Genomic DNA, 16,440 nt, shown 5'->3' with positions numbered 1-16,440 from the left:
TCTCTCCTAGTATAGCATAAGGTTATTACACACATTTTGTGTCACTCACAAGAAAGACAATAATGAATGGCAAAACTCATGGCAAAGGGTTAATGGAAATATATTTTTCCTTTGGTAGTAACTTGTATGAACGTGTCTGTTAGAGGGCAAGGAAGGAGTAACAAATGCACCAGACGCTCTGATGTAGTGTGATGGATGTTCAGTTTCATCAGAACTTTTTTCAAGGGGGGACTTTCCTAATGCCTCAGACCTTCCAAAGTTATTTTATTTGTATTATCTCTTGGTGGGAGGATAAGAGGGCAGTTTCAATCTGTCCTGTAATTTGAAAGGGATTTTGAAAGCTTTAAGGTCCACTTCCTAACTCCAGGCAATACAGAAAGAATGCAAGTAACTTTTTAGCATCTGGGAAGAAGGGTTAGTGTTTCAAAGTCTTGTGAGGTGCCTGTATGTTTTAAGAGTGAAGTAACCCGTAATATCTGGTTTCAGAAGAGGTTGCGATGGATAGCGGAGTTTTTCTTCTCATTTTTTTGGTGGGGACAGACGCTCAAGAAAGCAGGAGAACACTAAGAAGTTGCAGCACATGTCCTCCTTGTCATGTTCCAGAAGGGAGCATGCACCACCATGTAGCCTGGCCTCACAGCCACAGTGTGCTTTGCCCTGAACTTCTCTCTGCCATACCTTCCTACCTTGCCATGAAATCGCAGTTTACCTTAAATCTGTGTTGTGCCCTCTGTCATAAAAAGCTCAAGGTGCTTTGGAGAGGCTGAGTAATACACAGTTTTACTAATAGGAAAACTGGGTCACAGGTATTACATGCTTAAACTAAGGTTACAAAAAAAGGTTCTGATGATCAGGAAACTGCTTGGTCCTGTTTCTAACACACCTCTGAAGTTTAAGCATCCATCCCTCCGTACTGAGCACAACACCCATGTTTAAAGTTGTCTGGAACAACCATGCCACCAGGTGAATAGCAAGTCAAATAGTCTCTCAGTGAAATTTCACACTAACATGCCTTGAAATACCAGAAATCACAGTATAACAAAAATTAGCAAAAGCAAACATCAGATAAACATGTCACACAAGCAGAACGAAGCCTGTTGTCTGATGCATGTTGTCTTTGGGTTTTTTTGTAATTGTTCCCTTTATATACTAACATCCAACTGGAAATGGGAGTTTGCTGTATCTAGGAAGAGGGTAAAAAGAGGGGAATTCCTTTTGTTAAATATTTGCCTTACAGGTCCTAGGTTAGAGGGCAGTTATGGTTCATGCCTGATTCAAGTTCCCCGAAGGACTACTGCTAGCTCAGCCCTGGCACAAGGAAGCTTGTTGTGCCTCTTAAAGCGTTTGGCTAAGTGCGGATACAGCAGCGTCTCTCTCCAGTTTTAACAAAGCCTCATTGACATACATAACATGAATACTTCTGTGGTTTACCAGTAGTTGTTGTGGTTCAAGGGTTGGAAAGTCTTTCAAAAGGCCAGGGAAATCCAGCCATGGAAAATGTGGTAACAGAACAATATACGTATTATCAAGGCACTCTACCTCACAAGTTAAAAAACATGTAAATAAGAGAATCTCTTATTTTGTGGAAAATTGGAGAGAAGTGCATTAAACTTTTACGGAAGCTGAGCTTACCTAGAAGGATTTAAAAACAGCATAAGTATTCACGTGTCGTTTCTTAAGAGTCTGAGGGAAGGTCATGGGGCTTTTACGTAAAGTGATGGATGTAATAGCCCCTGTGTGAGGCCAGTTCAAGTTAAAGCAACATCGTACACTTGAGTCACTTGCTTTTGGGGTCTCTACAAGGCTGGATTGCGGCTGTTCCTCCGTGAATAGGGAAATTGAAAAGAAGGTGTGGAGGATGATCCTCATTCTGATGAACAGAGCAGACAACTCTGTTGCCAGTGCTATCCCAAGCACTGAAAATAAGGCAGAGAGAGGAAGAACAGCTCCGGTTTCATTTCCACTGCCTGCTATTGGCCTGTCTCGTTCAGCTTGTCATTTGGTGATGTGTCTTTTAATGAAACCTGCAATACTCGACAAATCCAGAAAGAGCATTTGGAAGTCATTTAAAGCTTTTCTAAGAGGTGATTGGTGGGGTGGACAGTCCCTTCAGTTGCTCTTGAGGGCAGCTCAACCGAGGCTTTTGAGGCAGTGCTGGACATACGCTGTGGAAAGCAGTATGTTTCCCTTGTTTAGCACTTTGGCAAGTGGGACAATGACTTAATAAGAACAGTGTTGAGTGAAGAGATGCACTGCAGTGTAAAATATTTCAGCAACTGATAGATAAGTGACATGCCTGGTTTTGTCTGCCAGTGTATTTGCAGTGATGTGCGGGTGTGAATGAAAGTTTAACTGCATACCTATCCTGCCCTGCCAGTGGGCGCAGAACTGCCAGGTATTAAATAGTGAACAAATCTTTCATTGTTGTCGCTTTCTATGACTTGCAGGCGAGACATTTTCATCCCTGGATCTCTCTGGCCCACACTGGCATATTTCAGTGAACTCCTTCATGCAGTTCCAGTTTTCTCCTTCACTCAGGAGGACCAGTGGAAAGGAGAATCACAAGGTCACCAGCAAATGCACACCTGCCTGCCTGATGAACTGCAGCCAAACAAAGTCTTGAGGCCCAGTCTCCTGGAATGGAGACGTGTCCTGTAGGAGACAGGCTGAGCATGGTGTGCCTGAGATATTGCCAGTGGGAAGCAGGGAAGGCTGCTCTGTCCAATAATTTATTTTCTTTCATTTTTTGTTTTACTGCCTTCTTGGCAGCATTGCTGGAATGTACTTTAAATAACTGAAACTCCAGCTGTTGCAATGAAATTCTTTGAATTATGTGCCCAAAAAGAAAAAAGCTGGTATCTTGAGTTCAGATCAAGTGCTCTGGTATACTGAAATCACATAGGTGCGTGTAAACGTAATGCTTGCATTTAATACAACTCATTGTTTTCTGCTCATTCAGCCTTTCTTTGAGGCTGGCTGCAGATCAGAGCTGAAACTGCTGTAGCAGCAACTGAGTCCTATGTGTTTCCAGCCTGATCATTGTGAACGAGAATTTAGATCTAAAGACCATGTTTCATACACGTTATAAAACTACTTAGGGAAGCTTGTACTGTTGTAATATATATGTCAGAACTCCAAGTATGCATTTGTCAGGAAAATCTTAAAATCTTAGCTGGGAAGATGCTCTGATGTGGTGGTAACTGCAGTTGTTGGTGCATAGATTGATTTCTCAGTGTATGGATTTTGTAGATGGTGACATGATATTCTTTGTCATCACTGCAGAAACAGGCAGTATTGCCTGTAGCTAGCACGGGCTGATGTCATGTCTGAAGCAGCAAGCTATCTGAAGCCAGCAGTGTCCTGCCATGTTGTAGTTTGTGCAAAAATCAGCCGAACTATCTTCTCTAACAGAGCTAGAGGAGAGTCATGTTATAACGTGACCTCAAGCATAGTTAACCAACCTGTGTACATGAGGATTTAGTAAATCTCTAAACAACTCTTCAAGTTCTCAAGAGTTAACCATCAGCCAGGCTGACACCTGCAGTGCAGAATCAGAACAGCTGATGATAGCTATGTCTTCTGGAATCAACATCATATTCTGGGCTTTCCAGAAGAGCAGGATGAGGATGGAACCGTTGCTAGGTGCAGATGCTGAAATTATTACTACTGGTGCAGAAATATTCATTGAACTTCTATTTTTTTTATTTGAAAGACACAAGCTGGTGTATTTGTGTCACGTGAGAGTGAGGAAGTAGTTTCCAATCCATTAGTAACTATGGCAGATGTTAAACAAATTCTGCTAGAGATAAACATCTTAAATTTACCAAGCTTGCGAGAATGTGAGAACCCTAATGTTATTCCTCTGTTAAAAGTGGATAAGTATGATTGCTACGGTTACTTTACTCTGGTTAGTCTGACAGCAGTGACAAACAAAATAATGGCAGTTATATGGGATTCTATTAGCACTTAAATGGTAGGAATATACTTCATACCAGGCAACATGGGTTGTGGAAACAGCAAAAGGTTTGTCACATCTTTTTGATGACAATATGCTTAGTTGATAAAGGGAGTGGTGCAAATACTACCTTATTTAAAACATGGGTACAACACAGTGTGAGCACCTCACAGGCTGAATGGATTAAGCGACTGTCCAACTGAAGTCACCATTAAGAGGATAGTGTCATTCATTGAAATTGTAATTTTTCTATTGGGGTTCTACAAAGATCTGTGCCCAGCACAGTTTAGCATTTTCATTGATTATCTCCACCCAGTGACTGGAGTAAGAAGTGAATGGGAGACTAAAAAGATCCCTTAATAACTAATTATAATGCTTTAGCACTAATCTTAGTACACTGTAAAATGCAGTTTCTTGAAGATAAAAATACTGCTTGTGGAGCAAGCCAAGATGCCAAATTAAAAGATAATTAAGTTTCCTGAAGTTTATTAATCATTATTGTACAGAAGAGTACAAAGAGCTTTGGAGACTATCAAAGGGAGATTATCAGGGCATCTCCAGAGTATGGCTTTAGTTGTGGACTGGAAATTGGGTGGTGACTTCTGCAAATGAGATGCAGTGGGATTCCTTAAAGGGAAATTTAAAGGGAACAGTCTCCAGGACTCTTCCTTGAGTATATATAGTTCAGAAGTCTCTGATTCAGAATGTATTATAATGGCATGTAAAAAAATGAAAGTAATATAAAATTGTAACACCAAACTTGGAGGCAAGTAAAAGATAACCTGGTTTTAATAAAACCGTAAAAAATACTCTGTGTACATGTGTGGATATTTCACCATCTTTTAGGAGAATTGAGGATAATTTGTGTGTTGGTCTTAGTCCAGTTTTAAGAATGTTTGTTTCATTAATTTGCGGCAGACACTCTCCTGCAGACGTAACATGGGTATTTTCACCAAAGTATCAATACATTTATTAATAAAGAAAGACTTACTGTAGTTTCCTTAAAGAGATTTAGTTTGTAACATAAAATTCAGTGTGTTTCTGGGTATAATTTTGTAATTTAATTACCAGGGGAATCACTTACATGTTAAAAATTACACTACCTAAAGAGAGAAACAAAATTTAACCCCATTTTTCTAGTTCAGAATCTCAGTTAGCAGCAGCATGTGTCTGCAGGTCATAAGATTTTGAGGCTATCTTTTTAATTTATTGTGTTTCAGGGACAGTTTTGTGATTATTGCAATGCTGCTGATCCCAGTAAAGCTCACCCGGTAACCAATGCAATTGATGGCACGGAGCGCTGGTGGCAGAGTCCTCCTCTTTCTATGGGTTTGAGGTACAACGAAGTCAATGTCACTTTAGATCTGGGACAGGTGAGTGCATGAGCTATTGCATGAGGTTTGATAATTTCTTGCACTTATTTACCAGCTTTGCAATTGGGAGTGATGTTTGAACTGATGATTTCAACTTCCAACGCCACACCTTTTTTGTCTGCCTTATGTTCTGTATTTTTTTACCAAGATAACTTTATTAAAAGTTACTGTCTTCCTTGGGAATGTTGATGATGTGGGCTCTTGCCACTGGCATCACACAGATTCAGTGACTTTGTGCATTCTTGCACAGACAGTGTAATTTGTTAACCTGAGGTTACTGAGGGGATTGATCTGGGGCTCTACCTTGCATTTCCTATTCTCCTTTTCCATAGGCCCACAGAGAGAGATATTTAATGATCCTTTACCATACACACATTTTGAGAATAATGTTTAGAGTCTGTTTTTGCCTCAGGGGTCCTTCTGGTTTCTCTGTCATCCAGCAAGGTCTTCAAGATAGACAGTTTCTTAGAACAGAAGAATAATGATAACATGATCTAAAAGGGAAGGGACAGCAAAATCAGTGTAATATGAATTAGTAATATGACAGTAACATGAACACCCGTATTTCCTCTGCAGGCGTAAGGCAAGTAGCTAACAGTAAAGCCTCTGTATCTGTATTTTAAGTAACAGAGATGGATTCTCAGCTGCTGTAATTGGGTGCTAATCCAGTGAAATTAGTTACGCTCTGCAAGTTCACACCAGCTGAAAATACATGACTATAAATACATGTTGGGGGCTGCAAAATATATGTATACATATATATTTTGGACAGTAGTGACTGTTTATTGACTGATTATGTAGGACAGGATTTTTTGAATAGGCATTCAATTTAGTTCAGAGCAAGAGGAAGAATAACTAAGGAAAAATGTTTCTCTGTGAGACTTAGCTGCCGTTTTGTTGGATATTCAGGTGCAAATTATTTTACGTCTTCTGTTACATGGAGTTTTAATGCTCCTGTCCCTCACATGACTGGAATGGTTCTCATTTTGAGGATATCTTCATTCTGTGTTTTTGGATCCAGTGCACCAGCAGTGCAGAAATCCCAGACAACTTAAAATAGAGAGTATCAGTAGTTAAACTAAACTGCTGTGATTATTGAATTTGCGTTTCTGTTAACTCACTGTTAACATGCCTGTTTTCTTGGTTGTGTTTCTCCAGTGTACCATGAAAGAAAGTGGAGCTATGTAGAAGCTGATTAATTTTTAGGCTACAGCATCTACATTAGCCTAGCACACAGTGGTTGGATCTATCTCCGAGTTGTGTTGCTCTTTCTGTTACACTGTGGAGTTGAGGGGTGTTGCATCTCCTGATGCCTTGTGCTCCTGTGAAGTGAGTTGTTCTGTCATTATTACCCAGCAGATGTGTGTCTTTCAGGCTGGGCATACAGAGTAGAGACACTGAATGAAGAGCAGGGTGTTATGAATAGGTACAGGAAGACAGTCATCTCCCAGTAAAGCAGACCTTACCTCTGAGCTGCTTGCATCCATCATGGTCTCTGCAAAATGCAGGATTAGGTTGCAGGCTGTAATATGTCTTTCGGTCTAGTCCAGCATATTTGTGATCAACACTTAACATCATCATCATTGACTTGTATAGCACATTGGTCCATCCAAAACTTCTATTCCCACTGTGTACTTGTTAATTTATTTGAAGGACCTGTTGATAGATACCTTATCTTTTATGTTTTGAATAAACTTCTGAGAAACCTCCTTCCTTCAGAAGAAGGATGTGGACTGAGTGCCCTCTTCTCATGGGACTGCTTGTAGACCAGCCACTATGTGCTAAAATTCTTGTAGTTATTAAAGGATTTCTCAGCAGGAGGCTGTGTGTTTCTCTTTACTCTGGTACTACTTGGAAAGGTGACTTTTGAGTTCCCTTACTTGAAAATGAGGGAAACCCAAGACAAAGGTCAACGTTACTTCAGGTCTTGTGACCAGGAAGGGGTAATTTTAGTTGGTGAATGGATGAGGTTTTAGTAGGATTAATGTGTTGGTTTGTTTTTTTTTTCCCCTCCCACTTCACGGACATTGTCTCATATCTATGTTCAGTCAGTTAAACCTTAATCTCAGGATCTAATTGAATTTGAGATTAACTTTTGTCATTTTGCCTAGTATTCTCTCAAATTTATACAGTAATGCACAATACTAATAATGAAGAAGAAAATGAAATAATGTGGCAGAGAAAGTCTACTCAAGCAAACAGGTAAACACTGAGACTCCAGTCCGCCTTACCTTATTTCAGGATCCTAAAAATTAAGAGCTTAGTGTGTGTTAGTCGTGCAGACTTTCTCAGCAGTTGACAGAGACAGAAATTTTCAGAGTGCAATTCGCCCTCAAGTGAACTGAAACTAAGGTGTTGGGTTTTGAGGAAAAATAACTGTTCTTAAAGTCTGATGTGTGCCTAAATTACTTGCAGAACCACAGGCTGTAATACTGAAAAGATAGCAGGGATGTAGTTTTCCTTACTGAGTAGTTGTCCTGTTCTTTGTTTTGACACAAGCCACCTTTTCTGCAAACAAAATATCGAAATGTTTTTGTATGTGCAAAACATGACAAAGAGTAAGGTACATATGCATGCAGGGAAGCAATGACTGAGTTGTAAGTTGGTCATCAAATATTCACAATTAGAGGAAGCAGAACTTAGTGCAAGGTCAAAAGCTTTTCTTCTGCTGCATCCCTGCCATTATATCCTTAAGACTGAGAACGGAGTCCCAGTGGAGCCTTTTACCATGGTCTGATGACAAAACCTAATTTAATAGTTGCACCATGATGGAAGTTTGAGCTCTCACTACTGTGGAATTGGAACAGAACTCCCACCAGCTGCTGTTTCTGTTTTACAAGGGCTAGGGATGATTTTGAAAGTCAAAATCCCTTCAGGATGTTAAATCTTTCTGCTAGAAAAATGCTCATTTTGCTGTACTTTGTAATATGAGAAAAACCAAAAACCTTGAAGTAAAAAACCTGCTTTACTTCCCTTTCTGACTTTCTGTACTATAGTTACTTTTCTAATCAATCACACTCCTTCTGAAAAATAATTATAATGTTGATCCCTGAGGGAGTCGCTGTTAGCATACCTGCTTATGCTGTGGCTATTCATGACTTGTTTAAAATATTTGGATCAAATGAAGTCTCATTTATTCCTTTAATTGGTCCTGATTTTTCCAATGTAGTTTTTGACATATTTTAAACTTCTAAATCCAGAATGTCTGACTTAAGTTCATTGTCCCCTGACTCTTTGGATTGCCTAATTTTAGCAGGTGCGCCCTCATCTTTGGCTTTCTTGATGCTCACCAGGTATTACAGTAATACTCCCCAGGTATTTTTCTGAACTCTGTCTTCAGAAGTAGAAGATGAAGGCTCAGGAGAGAATGATAATGTATGATGAAAAAGAAATGTCTAACTGTTACACTTCAAAAAGTGTAGTCCACAAATTTTATTGTGGCTTTTAATTATACGTCCTTTCTTTACTGTGCTTTTGTGGCAATAACAGAGTGCTGAAAGACTTGGTGAAATCTTGTGTGCTAGTGGGTTGAATGGTTGTTTTATAGCAATATTATTAGTCACTGTTGTAAATTAAAGGCACACAGTGGAATGTAATGTCCAAATTAGTACTTTTATTAGGGAGAGAGGGAAACTCAACCATAAATTTAAGATAAGGGGTACAGCCTGTGGAGGACTTGATTCTTTTATGTTATCTGCCAATTAAAGCATTTTGTAAAAAAAGCCTTGCAATTTAGTCAGTCTTCCAAGGTACTTTTATATGGTAGATATTTCTTATGGGTTTAATTTTTATATTTGATAGCAATCCTTTATGTGCCTAGGTTTACAAACAATATTTCATAGAATCATAGAATGGTTTGGGTCGGAAGGACCTTAAAGATCATCTAGTGCCAACCCCCCTGCCATGGCAGGGACACCTTCCACTAGATCAGGTTGCTCAAAGCCTCATCCAACCTGGCCTTGAACACTTCCAGGGAGGGGGCATCCACAACTTCTCTGGGCAACCTGTTCCAGTGTCTGACCACCCTCATGGTAAAGAATTTCTTCCTAATATCTAATCTAAACCTACCCTCTTTCAGTTTAAAGCCATTAAGCCTTGTTCTGTCACTACCTGCCTTTGTAAAAATTCCCTCCCCAGCTTTCTTGTAGGCTCCTTCAGGTACTAGAAGGCTGCTATAAGGTCTCCCCAGAGCCTTTTTTCCCCAGGCTGCACAGCCCCACCTCTCCCAGCCTGTCCCCACAGGAGAGATGCTCCAGCCCCTGGATCACCCTCATGGCACCTCCTCTGGACTCATTCTAACTGGTCCATGTCGCTCTTGTGCTGGGGGCTCCAGAACTGGACACAGTACTCCAGCTGGGGCCTTATGAGAGCGGAGTAGAGGGGCAGAATCACCTCCCTCAACCTGCTGGCCATGCTTCCATTGATGCAGCCCAGGATATGGTTGGCCTTCTGGGCTGCAAGCGCACATTGCCGGCTCATGTTCAACTTCTCATCTACCACCGGCCCCAAGTTCTTCTCTTCAGAGCTGGCTCAAGCCACTCATCGCCCAGTCTGTATTTATGTTTGGGATTGCCCTGACCCAGGTGCAGGACCTTGCATTTGGCCTTGTTGAACTTCATGAGGTTAGCACAGGCCCACCTCTCAAGCCTGTCAAGGTCCCTCTGGATGGCATCCCTTCCCTCCAGCGTGTCAACCGCACCACACAGCTTGGTGTCATCGGCAAATTTGCTGAGGGTGCACTCAATCCCACTGTCCGTGTCTCTGACAAAGATGTTGAACAGCACCGGCCCCAGTACCAACACCTGAGGGACACCATTTGTCACTGGTTTCCACTCGGACTTTGAGCTGTTGACCACAACTCTTTGAGTGCGACCATCCAGCCAATTCCTTATCCACCAAGTGGTCCATCCACCAAACCCATGTCTCCAATTTAGAGACAAGGATGTCGTGCCGGACAGTGCACAATATTAATCAGCTATTCCTCATTGTTGTTATTAAAAGCAATTGTTCTTAACTTACAAAATATGACATAAGTCCTTAAAATTAGTCTGAAGTTACAGTAAATTTAACTGTCATTCTGTAAAATATAAAGTGTTCTTTAGGCCCTTCTCCTGTAGTGAGAAACTGTCAAGGTGATGGGAGATTTGTCATAAGCTACGTTGAGCTGGACTTCCAAAAATAGTCATTGCATTCATTGTGCTTGACCATTGAAAACTATATTACCACTGACCCTGAAATTAGACCCAGTTCTGGTGTGGAATTTTGTAACCTCTATAACAACACTGAGACCTCCTACAAATTAGGGCACGAGAAGCACTGTATAAAGCTTCTGCAGTCCTACAGAATTGCTCCAGCAGTGAGACAAAGCCTTTCTTCTGGAACCCCTGCACAGCTCTGCCTCTGCAGCAGCACCAACCCCTGCTCTGCTGTTGTGGTTCACACTGGGGAGAAAAGGGGCTTTTAGGTTTGGAGAAGGTAAAATATTGTCCCTGCAATACTCCAAAATGGTGATGCTGTAACATCACACAGAATCTTGCGTTACTTTGTATTAGAGAACTCTAGTTCTGAGTATTTCAGTTTGTGCAGGAGGTTGACTTTAGATCATGCCACAAAACACTATGCTTTGAAGTTAGTTGATTTTGGCTCATCCTACAGTAAGGTGAATCTGCTTGCAAACTCTAGATTAACACAACATCAGCTGATCAAGTAGCAACTGTCTGATAGAAGTTTCTGAAAGTTGTCTCAGGTAATGCATGCTCCTTTTATTCCTCAGTCATGCTCTAAGCAGCTCATTCTAAGCTGAGCTGCCAGCCCTAATCAGGGAAATACCCTAATTAAATCCTTTCTTGCTCAGATGTTATCCTTTAAGATGTAGTCAATGTGTTGTGTTTTCTTAAAGCTTTAATTAAAGGGTTTTTTTTAATAGCTTGGTATTTTTTTTCTTATGTTTGCATTAATAGATCTATAGATCTATGTAATTTGATTTAAGATATGTTTTTGGTATTATTCTCAAAACATACAGAAAAAATATTTCAAGTCTTGCTCTCCTTAGCTTTCCTGACACTGTCTTCTTCCACATCCCTTAAGGAAGGTCTGTATTCCCAGTCATTGATCTCGCTTCCCTTGATGTCTGTACTTCTGCTTCTCCCACTTCCCTTCCTATGCCCATTCCTACTCTTTACTTAATTTTGTGATATGTTGTCCTAAATACCTCACTTTCAACTAAATATAGTAAAAGCAGAACCTCTGCTGATAGCCTTCACCCCTCTGCACTTCCCTGTGTTTCTTTCCAGCGCTGACAGTACTAGGGGACTCTTTTCACTTTGGACTGCACCCCTCATAGGGGGATGTTTGTCTCCTGGACAACTGAGGTCTGAATCGTACAAATCCTTTCCCATATGAATTGCTTCAGTGTTCTGTGAACAAATAGGCCATATGTAAGAAATAATTATGAGCATTGAGTTGGTCTTTGTCCAAATCCCAGTGGAAAAATGGCTGCATGAGACATTTCAAGATAATAACTGATAATCATTGATGTATTTGCCTGCAGTCCTGGCAAAAAGACCAAGGACTGATTGAACCTGGACAATGGACTACCCTTTCATTTTGGGAAGTGTTCCTTCATTGCAGAATAGTGCCTTTGAAGCATGGAGAGCTTCTCCCTTCTAGTCCCGCTCTTTAGTCTGGAGAAAAGGAGACTGAGGGGAGACCTGGTTGCTCTCTACAACTACCTGAAAGGAGGTTGTAGAAAGGTGGATCTTGGTCTCTTCTCCCATGTGGCAAGTGATGGGACAGGAAGAAATGGCTTCAAATTGCACCAGGGGAGGTTTAGATTGGATATTAAGAAAAATTTGTTCACTGAAAGGGTAGTCAAGCACTGGAACAGGCTGCCCAGGGAGGTGGTAGAGTCACCATCCCTGGAGGTATTTAAAAGATGTATAGATGTGATGCTTAGGGACATGGTATAGTGGTGGACTTGGCAGTGTTAGGTTTACAGTTGGACTTGATGATCTTAAAGATCTTTTCCAACCAAAACAATTCTATAATTCTATTGATTGTGATAGAGAAAAGACAATATCTCCAGCCATGTCAATGAGGCATATTCACAGGCACTGACTAACATAACTAAATAACGGTGTAACTTTTTAGCATCACTGGCTAGTTAAATGAAAAAGTGCTGTGAATACAACATGTACAGTGCTAACTGAAAAATGAGGAAGTCCTGTGCTTACTGTTGGCTTCTGGACCCCAGACTGTGAAGCTGTCAAGACATTTTGCTCATTTTACTGGATGATGATTTTAAGATTTTATCTGGGTTTTTATAAATCTTCAAGGCTGCTGCCTGTGAGAACATTTCAAATCTGAACAAACTTGAGTGAACAGGAAAAGGTCACATCAATATGGAACTGGTTATATTCCAGCTGTTGACAATCCATCAGGTTTGACCCATGTTGCTAGATTACAGCACGATATGGTGTTGGGACATTTACAGGAATACATGCTCTTTCAAGCATGTATTACTAGAGTGGATTGTTTCCGTTACTGGAAACAAAATACTGTTTATGGTTTTAAAGTTAATCCTTTATTCATATAAGAAAACTCGCAGAATTTTGATTAAGCTATATTTCAGATTTTTTGGTGAAACACTTTTTTACTATTATATAATTGCAACAAAAGACCAATTATTTTTCATGCTTACTTGCATTTTTAACACTCCTTTTGAAAAATGGTTGGGTTTTTTAATGAAATAAATTTGACTTAGGAGCAACCAAATAAACATTTTTTTCAAAAATGAAGAAACTCACTTTCTGTTTTCCCAAAACAGAATGACTGAAGAAAAACCCTACTTTGAGTTTATTATGCCTTTTTTTTTAGGGTAGGTCTTATTTCTGTCAGTGCAATGGGATCAAGATTTAAATTAGTGAAATACCGTCTTAAAATATGGGAATAAAATTGGTTTTAATGGTTGCTTTTCTAGGTCTTATATCAGCAAGGTTACTCCTCTATCTTTAGCTAGAATTCATTTGCTAAGACAAGGATTATTTTTCTCCCACTGTTGCCTCATCAGATCTGGAGAGAGACCATTCATCAACTTGGTCAGTATTCAATCATAGTGATCATTCTGCATCCTCGATCCAGGTCAGTACCAAATCATTGGCACCCATGTGAAGTCAGGAGCAGGACAGATGATAGGGTTGGTGACTAAGTTTTGGTGATTTATTGTCATGAAGTAACACTAATTTAATTTTTATCAAGACCTATCCTTTTCCCCTTTCTGAATCATAGAATCATAGAATGGTTTGGGTTGGAAGGGACCTTAAAGATCATCTAGTTCCAGCCCCCCTGCCATCAGCAGGGACACCTTCCACTAGATCAGGTTGCTCAAAGCCTCATCCAACCTGGCCTTGAACACTTCCAGGGAGAGGCATCCACAACTTCTCTGGGCAACCTGTTCCAGTGTCTCACCACCCTCATGGTAAAGAATTTCTTCCTAATATCTAATCTAAACCTACTCTCTTCCAGTCTGAAGCCATTTCCCCTTGTTCTGTCACTACCTGCCCTTGTAAAAATTCCCTCCCCAGCTTTCTTGTAGGCCCCTTCAGGTACTGGAAGGCAGCTATAAGGTCTCCCCAGAACCTTCTTTTCTCCAGGCTGCACAGCCCCAACTCTCTCAGCCTGAATGTGACTGTACAGACCTGAGCAGTATTTCAAACTGTGAGGTGTAAGGTGAACTGCCTTTGAAATGAAGATTTTCATATGCAACAGTAGGTTGAAATTCCCGTACATTTTTTTTCTTCCATTTTGTAGTTTGCATGGAAGTATGCAAAGTGTGGTGCTGGGAGACAGCTCTTGCGCTGGCTAACTTGTTAGAGGAGTGTGTTGCAGGGTTCCTGGTATAGTACACATGTTGGACAGTACTTCAACTTCACACACATTAAGTAGTCATAGGCTTAAGCAAATTCCACAGCTGCATAGTGGATGTGGCATACAGGTGTTTGGCAGGTGCCACATGCTAATTCAGCTGTTTTACTGTTGTTTGCCTTCATTTTGGCCACTTTATCCTTCAGATGCTTATGAAAGGCTGTAGTCCAGGGTGATGTGGAAGTGAGCATGCCTCATGTTTCTTTGGCAATGTGGAAGCACAGTGGAAATGGAATTCACTGCTACTGTTTTGTTCATGCTTATGAGAAGATGTCACCTGTTATGAGAGGAGATGAGACTGGCTGTGTCAGCACTTTGAGTAACATCAGTGTAAAATAATAAAATAACTATGTGACAAGCTGAAGCAGTTGTCATCTACTTTTTTTGAGACTAGGTAGAAAGTTGTTACTGTAATGATTCCACAACATGACTACAAGCAATGGGGCCATGGAGAAGGCAGTACCTTTTCTGTGTGCTTCTTTTGTTTCCTCTTGAACTTTCTAAGCCATTTGGCTTGATTAAAACTGTGTCAGTCAACACACAGAGTGTTATTCACACTAGTTGACGTGCATGTAAGGGTGGGACTCTCAAAAGCCTTAAAACACAGGGGAAGTAAAACTCTTAATGGATAGGCAGTGACCTGCCCAGTGCAATCCTGGTTTGAACAGAGCAGTGCCCCTTAAGAGATTCAGCTGGCCAAAAGCAAGAACATGAAGCACTTTCTTTTAGTAATTTCAGAACTGTTACGCTTTCCTGGTAGGATACCAGTCTTTGCACTGGATGGCCATACTGGATGACATGTAATGTCTGTATGGCAAATTTCCCATCTCTGAAACTTGTAAGTCAAGTAGTGGAAGTTACTTAGGCAAAGAGCATCAGAAACTCAGTAAGAGCAAATCTTGCCACAGTCCCCAAAGTCACCTGTTTCTGACAATCAGTGTAGAGACTTTCCATCAGTAATTCAAGGGCATTACTCTACCTGTGCCATCATTGTGCATAACTCTGGGTTCTGTCATGGTTCTGTCAACAGAATGGCTGCCATTTACTTTGCTCAGTACTGTTGTCTAGTAAGTAATTTTCCATATGTAGATATTGTCTGGCTATTTAGGTACCTAATTTAGTATCACAGGAGGTAAAGTTGGTGATTGTCAGGCTGTTAAGTAGGCAGGGTAAATTCCAGCACTAACATGAAAGATTTTTTTTTTTCCCCAGCTATCTCTCCACTGACTTAGGTAAGCAGCATTCAGCAAATCAAGAGTTTCTGAAATAGGTTTCAAGGTACAACACCTGCATAGTTGTTGTACATACTGCATTAAACTAATGCACAATGAAAAAGCTTCAGTTTTTTTCCTCTGGGATGTGAGGTATTGTCATGAGAGCACACTTCATGAAGTCCCTGAATTCCTCCCATTTCTCCATGAGAAAGTTTTACTTTCTTCTGTGAATATTTTTGATATTCTGAAATAGATGTGTGAAGATTGAGGCTGCATGTAACCATATGACTGCAACATGCGTGTAGCCATGGGATTGGCATGAGCAGTACTGGTTGGGGACAAATATTTCTAGGTACCTGCTCTGCTGCATTGTTCACTGTTTGCATCTGGCTCTTGGTGGCCCCAGCTGGCATGACAGCTGTTGAATTGGTCCTAGCTGGCAGCTGAGTGGACCAGGCATGGCAACAGATGCTGTTCCCGATTTGTGGTTGGGAGCTTGTACACACTTGTTGTTTGGAGTCTAATAGCCTGTGCGAAGTATTAGCTTCAGAGTTATGACATTTGTGATGTTTAAGCAAAGATAAACTGCATGGGTGTATTTGATGTGAGGGCTCTGGCAGCAGTTACTTTACAGACTGTTGACTGTAATTCCCTGCCTCTCCCACGAAAGTAAGAATCTCTTACAAGCAGATGATTCTCAGCTGAGGTTGTTGAGAGGGAAATTCCAGTGCAGCGTCACTTGAATATTGACTATACCTCAGTATTGAGTCACTTTATTGACACTTCATATCCATATTGTGGTTGCTTAAATTCTAAATGACCCTTTGAATCAATCTGTGCTCAGCCTTTGTGTGCAGGTAGTTTTACTGATGTTCTGACTTTTAGGACTGTGGACTACCCCAGGAAGCTTACAGTAAGATTTCTTTTCTTGTCAAATCCATTTTTGCTCTAGTGTTTGGGAACTTTCTGTCTCTGT

The 16,440-nt window shown here is 40.7% G+C and overlaps 1 protein-coding gene across 1 annotated transcript in view; it reads left to right on the top strand.

The window, feature by feature from the left end:
* The first annotated feature begins 3,775 nt into the window (after positions 1-3,775).
* Positions 3,776-16,440, top strand: part of LAMA3 (laminin subunit alpha 3) — a 118,491-nt gene continuing 105,826 nt past the window's right edge. Inside the window, exons 1-2 of the mRNA XM_029084233.1 lie at positions 3,776-3,907; positions 5,176-5,328. Of these exons, the coding sequence (XP_028940066.1) occupies positions 3,776-3,907; positions 5,176-5,328 (285 nt within the window). The remainder of the gene's footprint in view (positions 3,908-5,175; positions 5,329-16,440) is intronic.

The sequence above is a fragment of the Antrostomus carolinensis genome, unplaced genomic scaffold, assembly GCF_000700745.2.
Source record: "Antrostomus carolinensis isolate BGI_N321 unplaced genomic scaffold, ASM70074v2 scaffold233, whole genome shotgun sequence".
Classification (NCBI taxonomy): Eukaryota; Metazoa; Chordata; class Aves; order Caprimulgiformes; family Caprimulgidae; genus Antrostomus; species Antrostomus carolinensis.
This window is presented reverse-complemented; position numbering and strand designations above follow the sequence as displayed.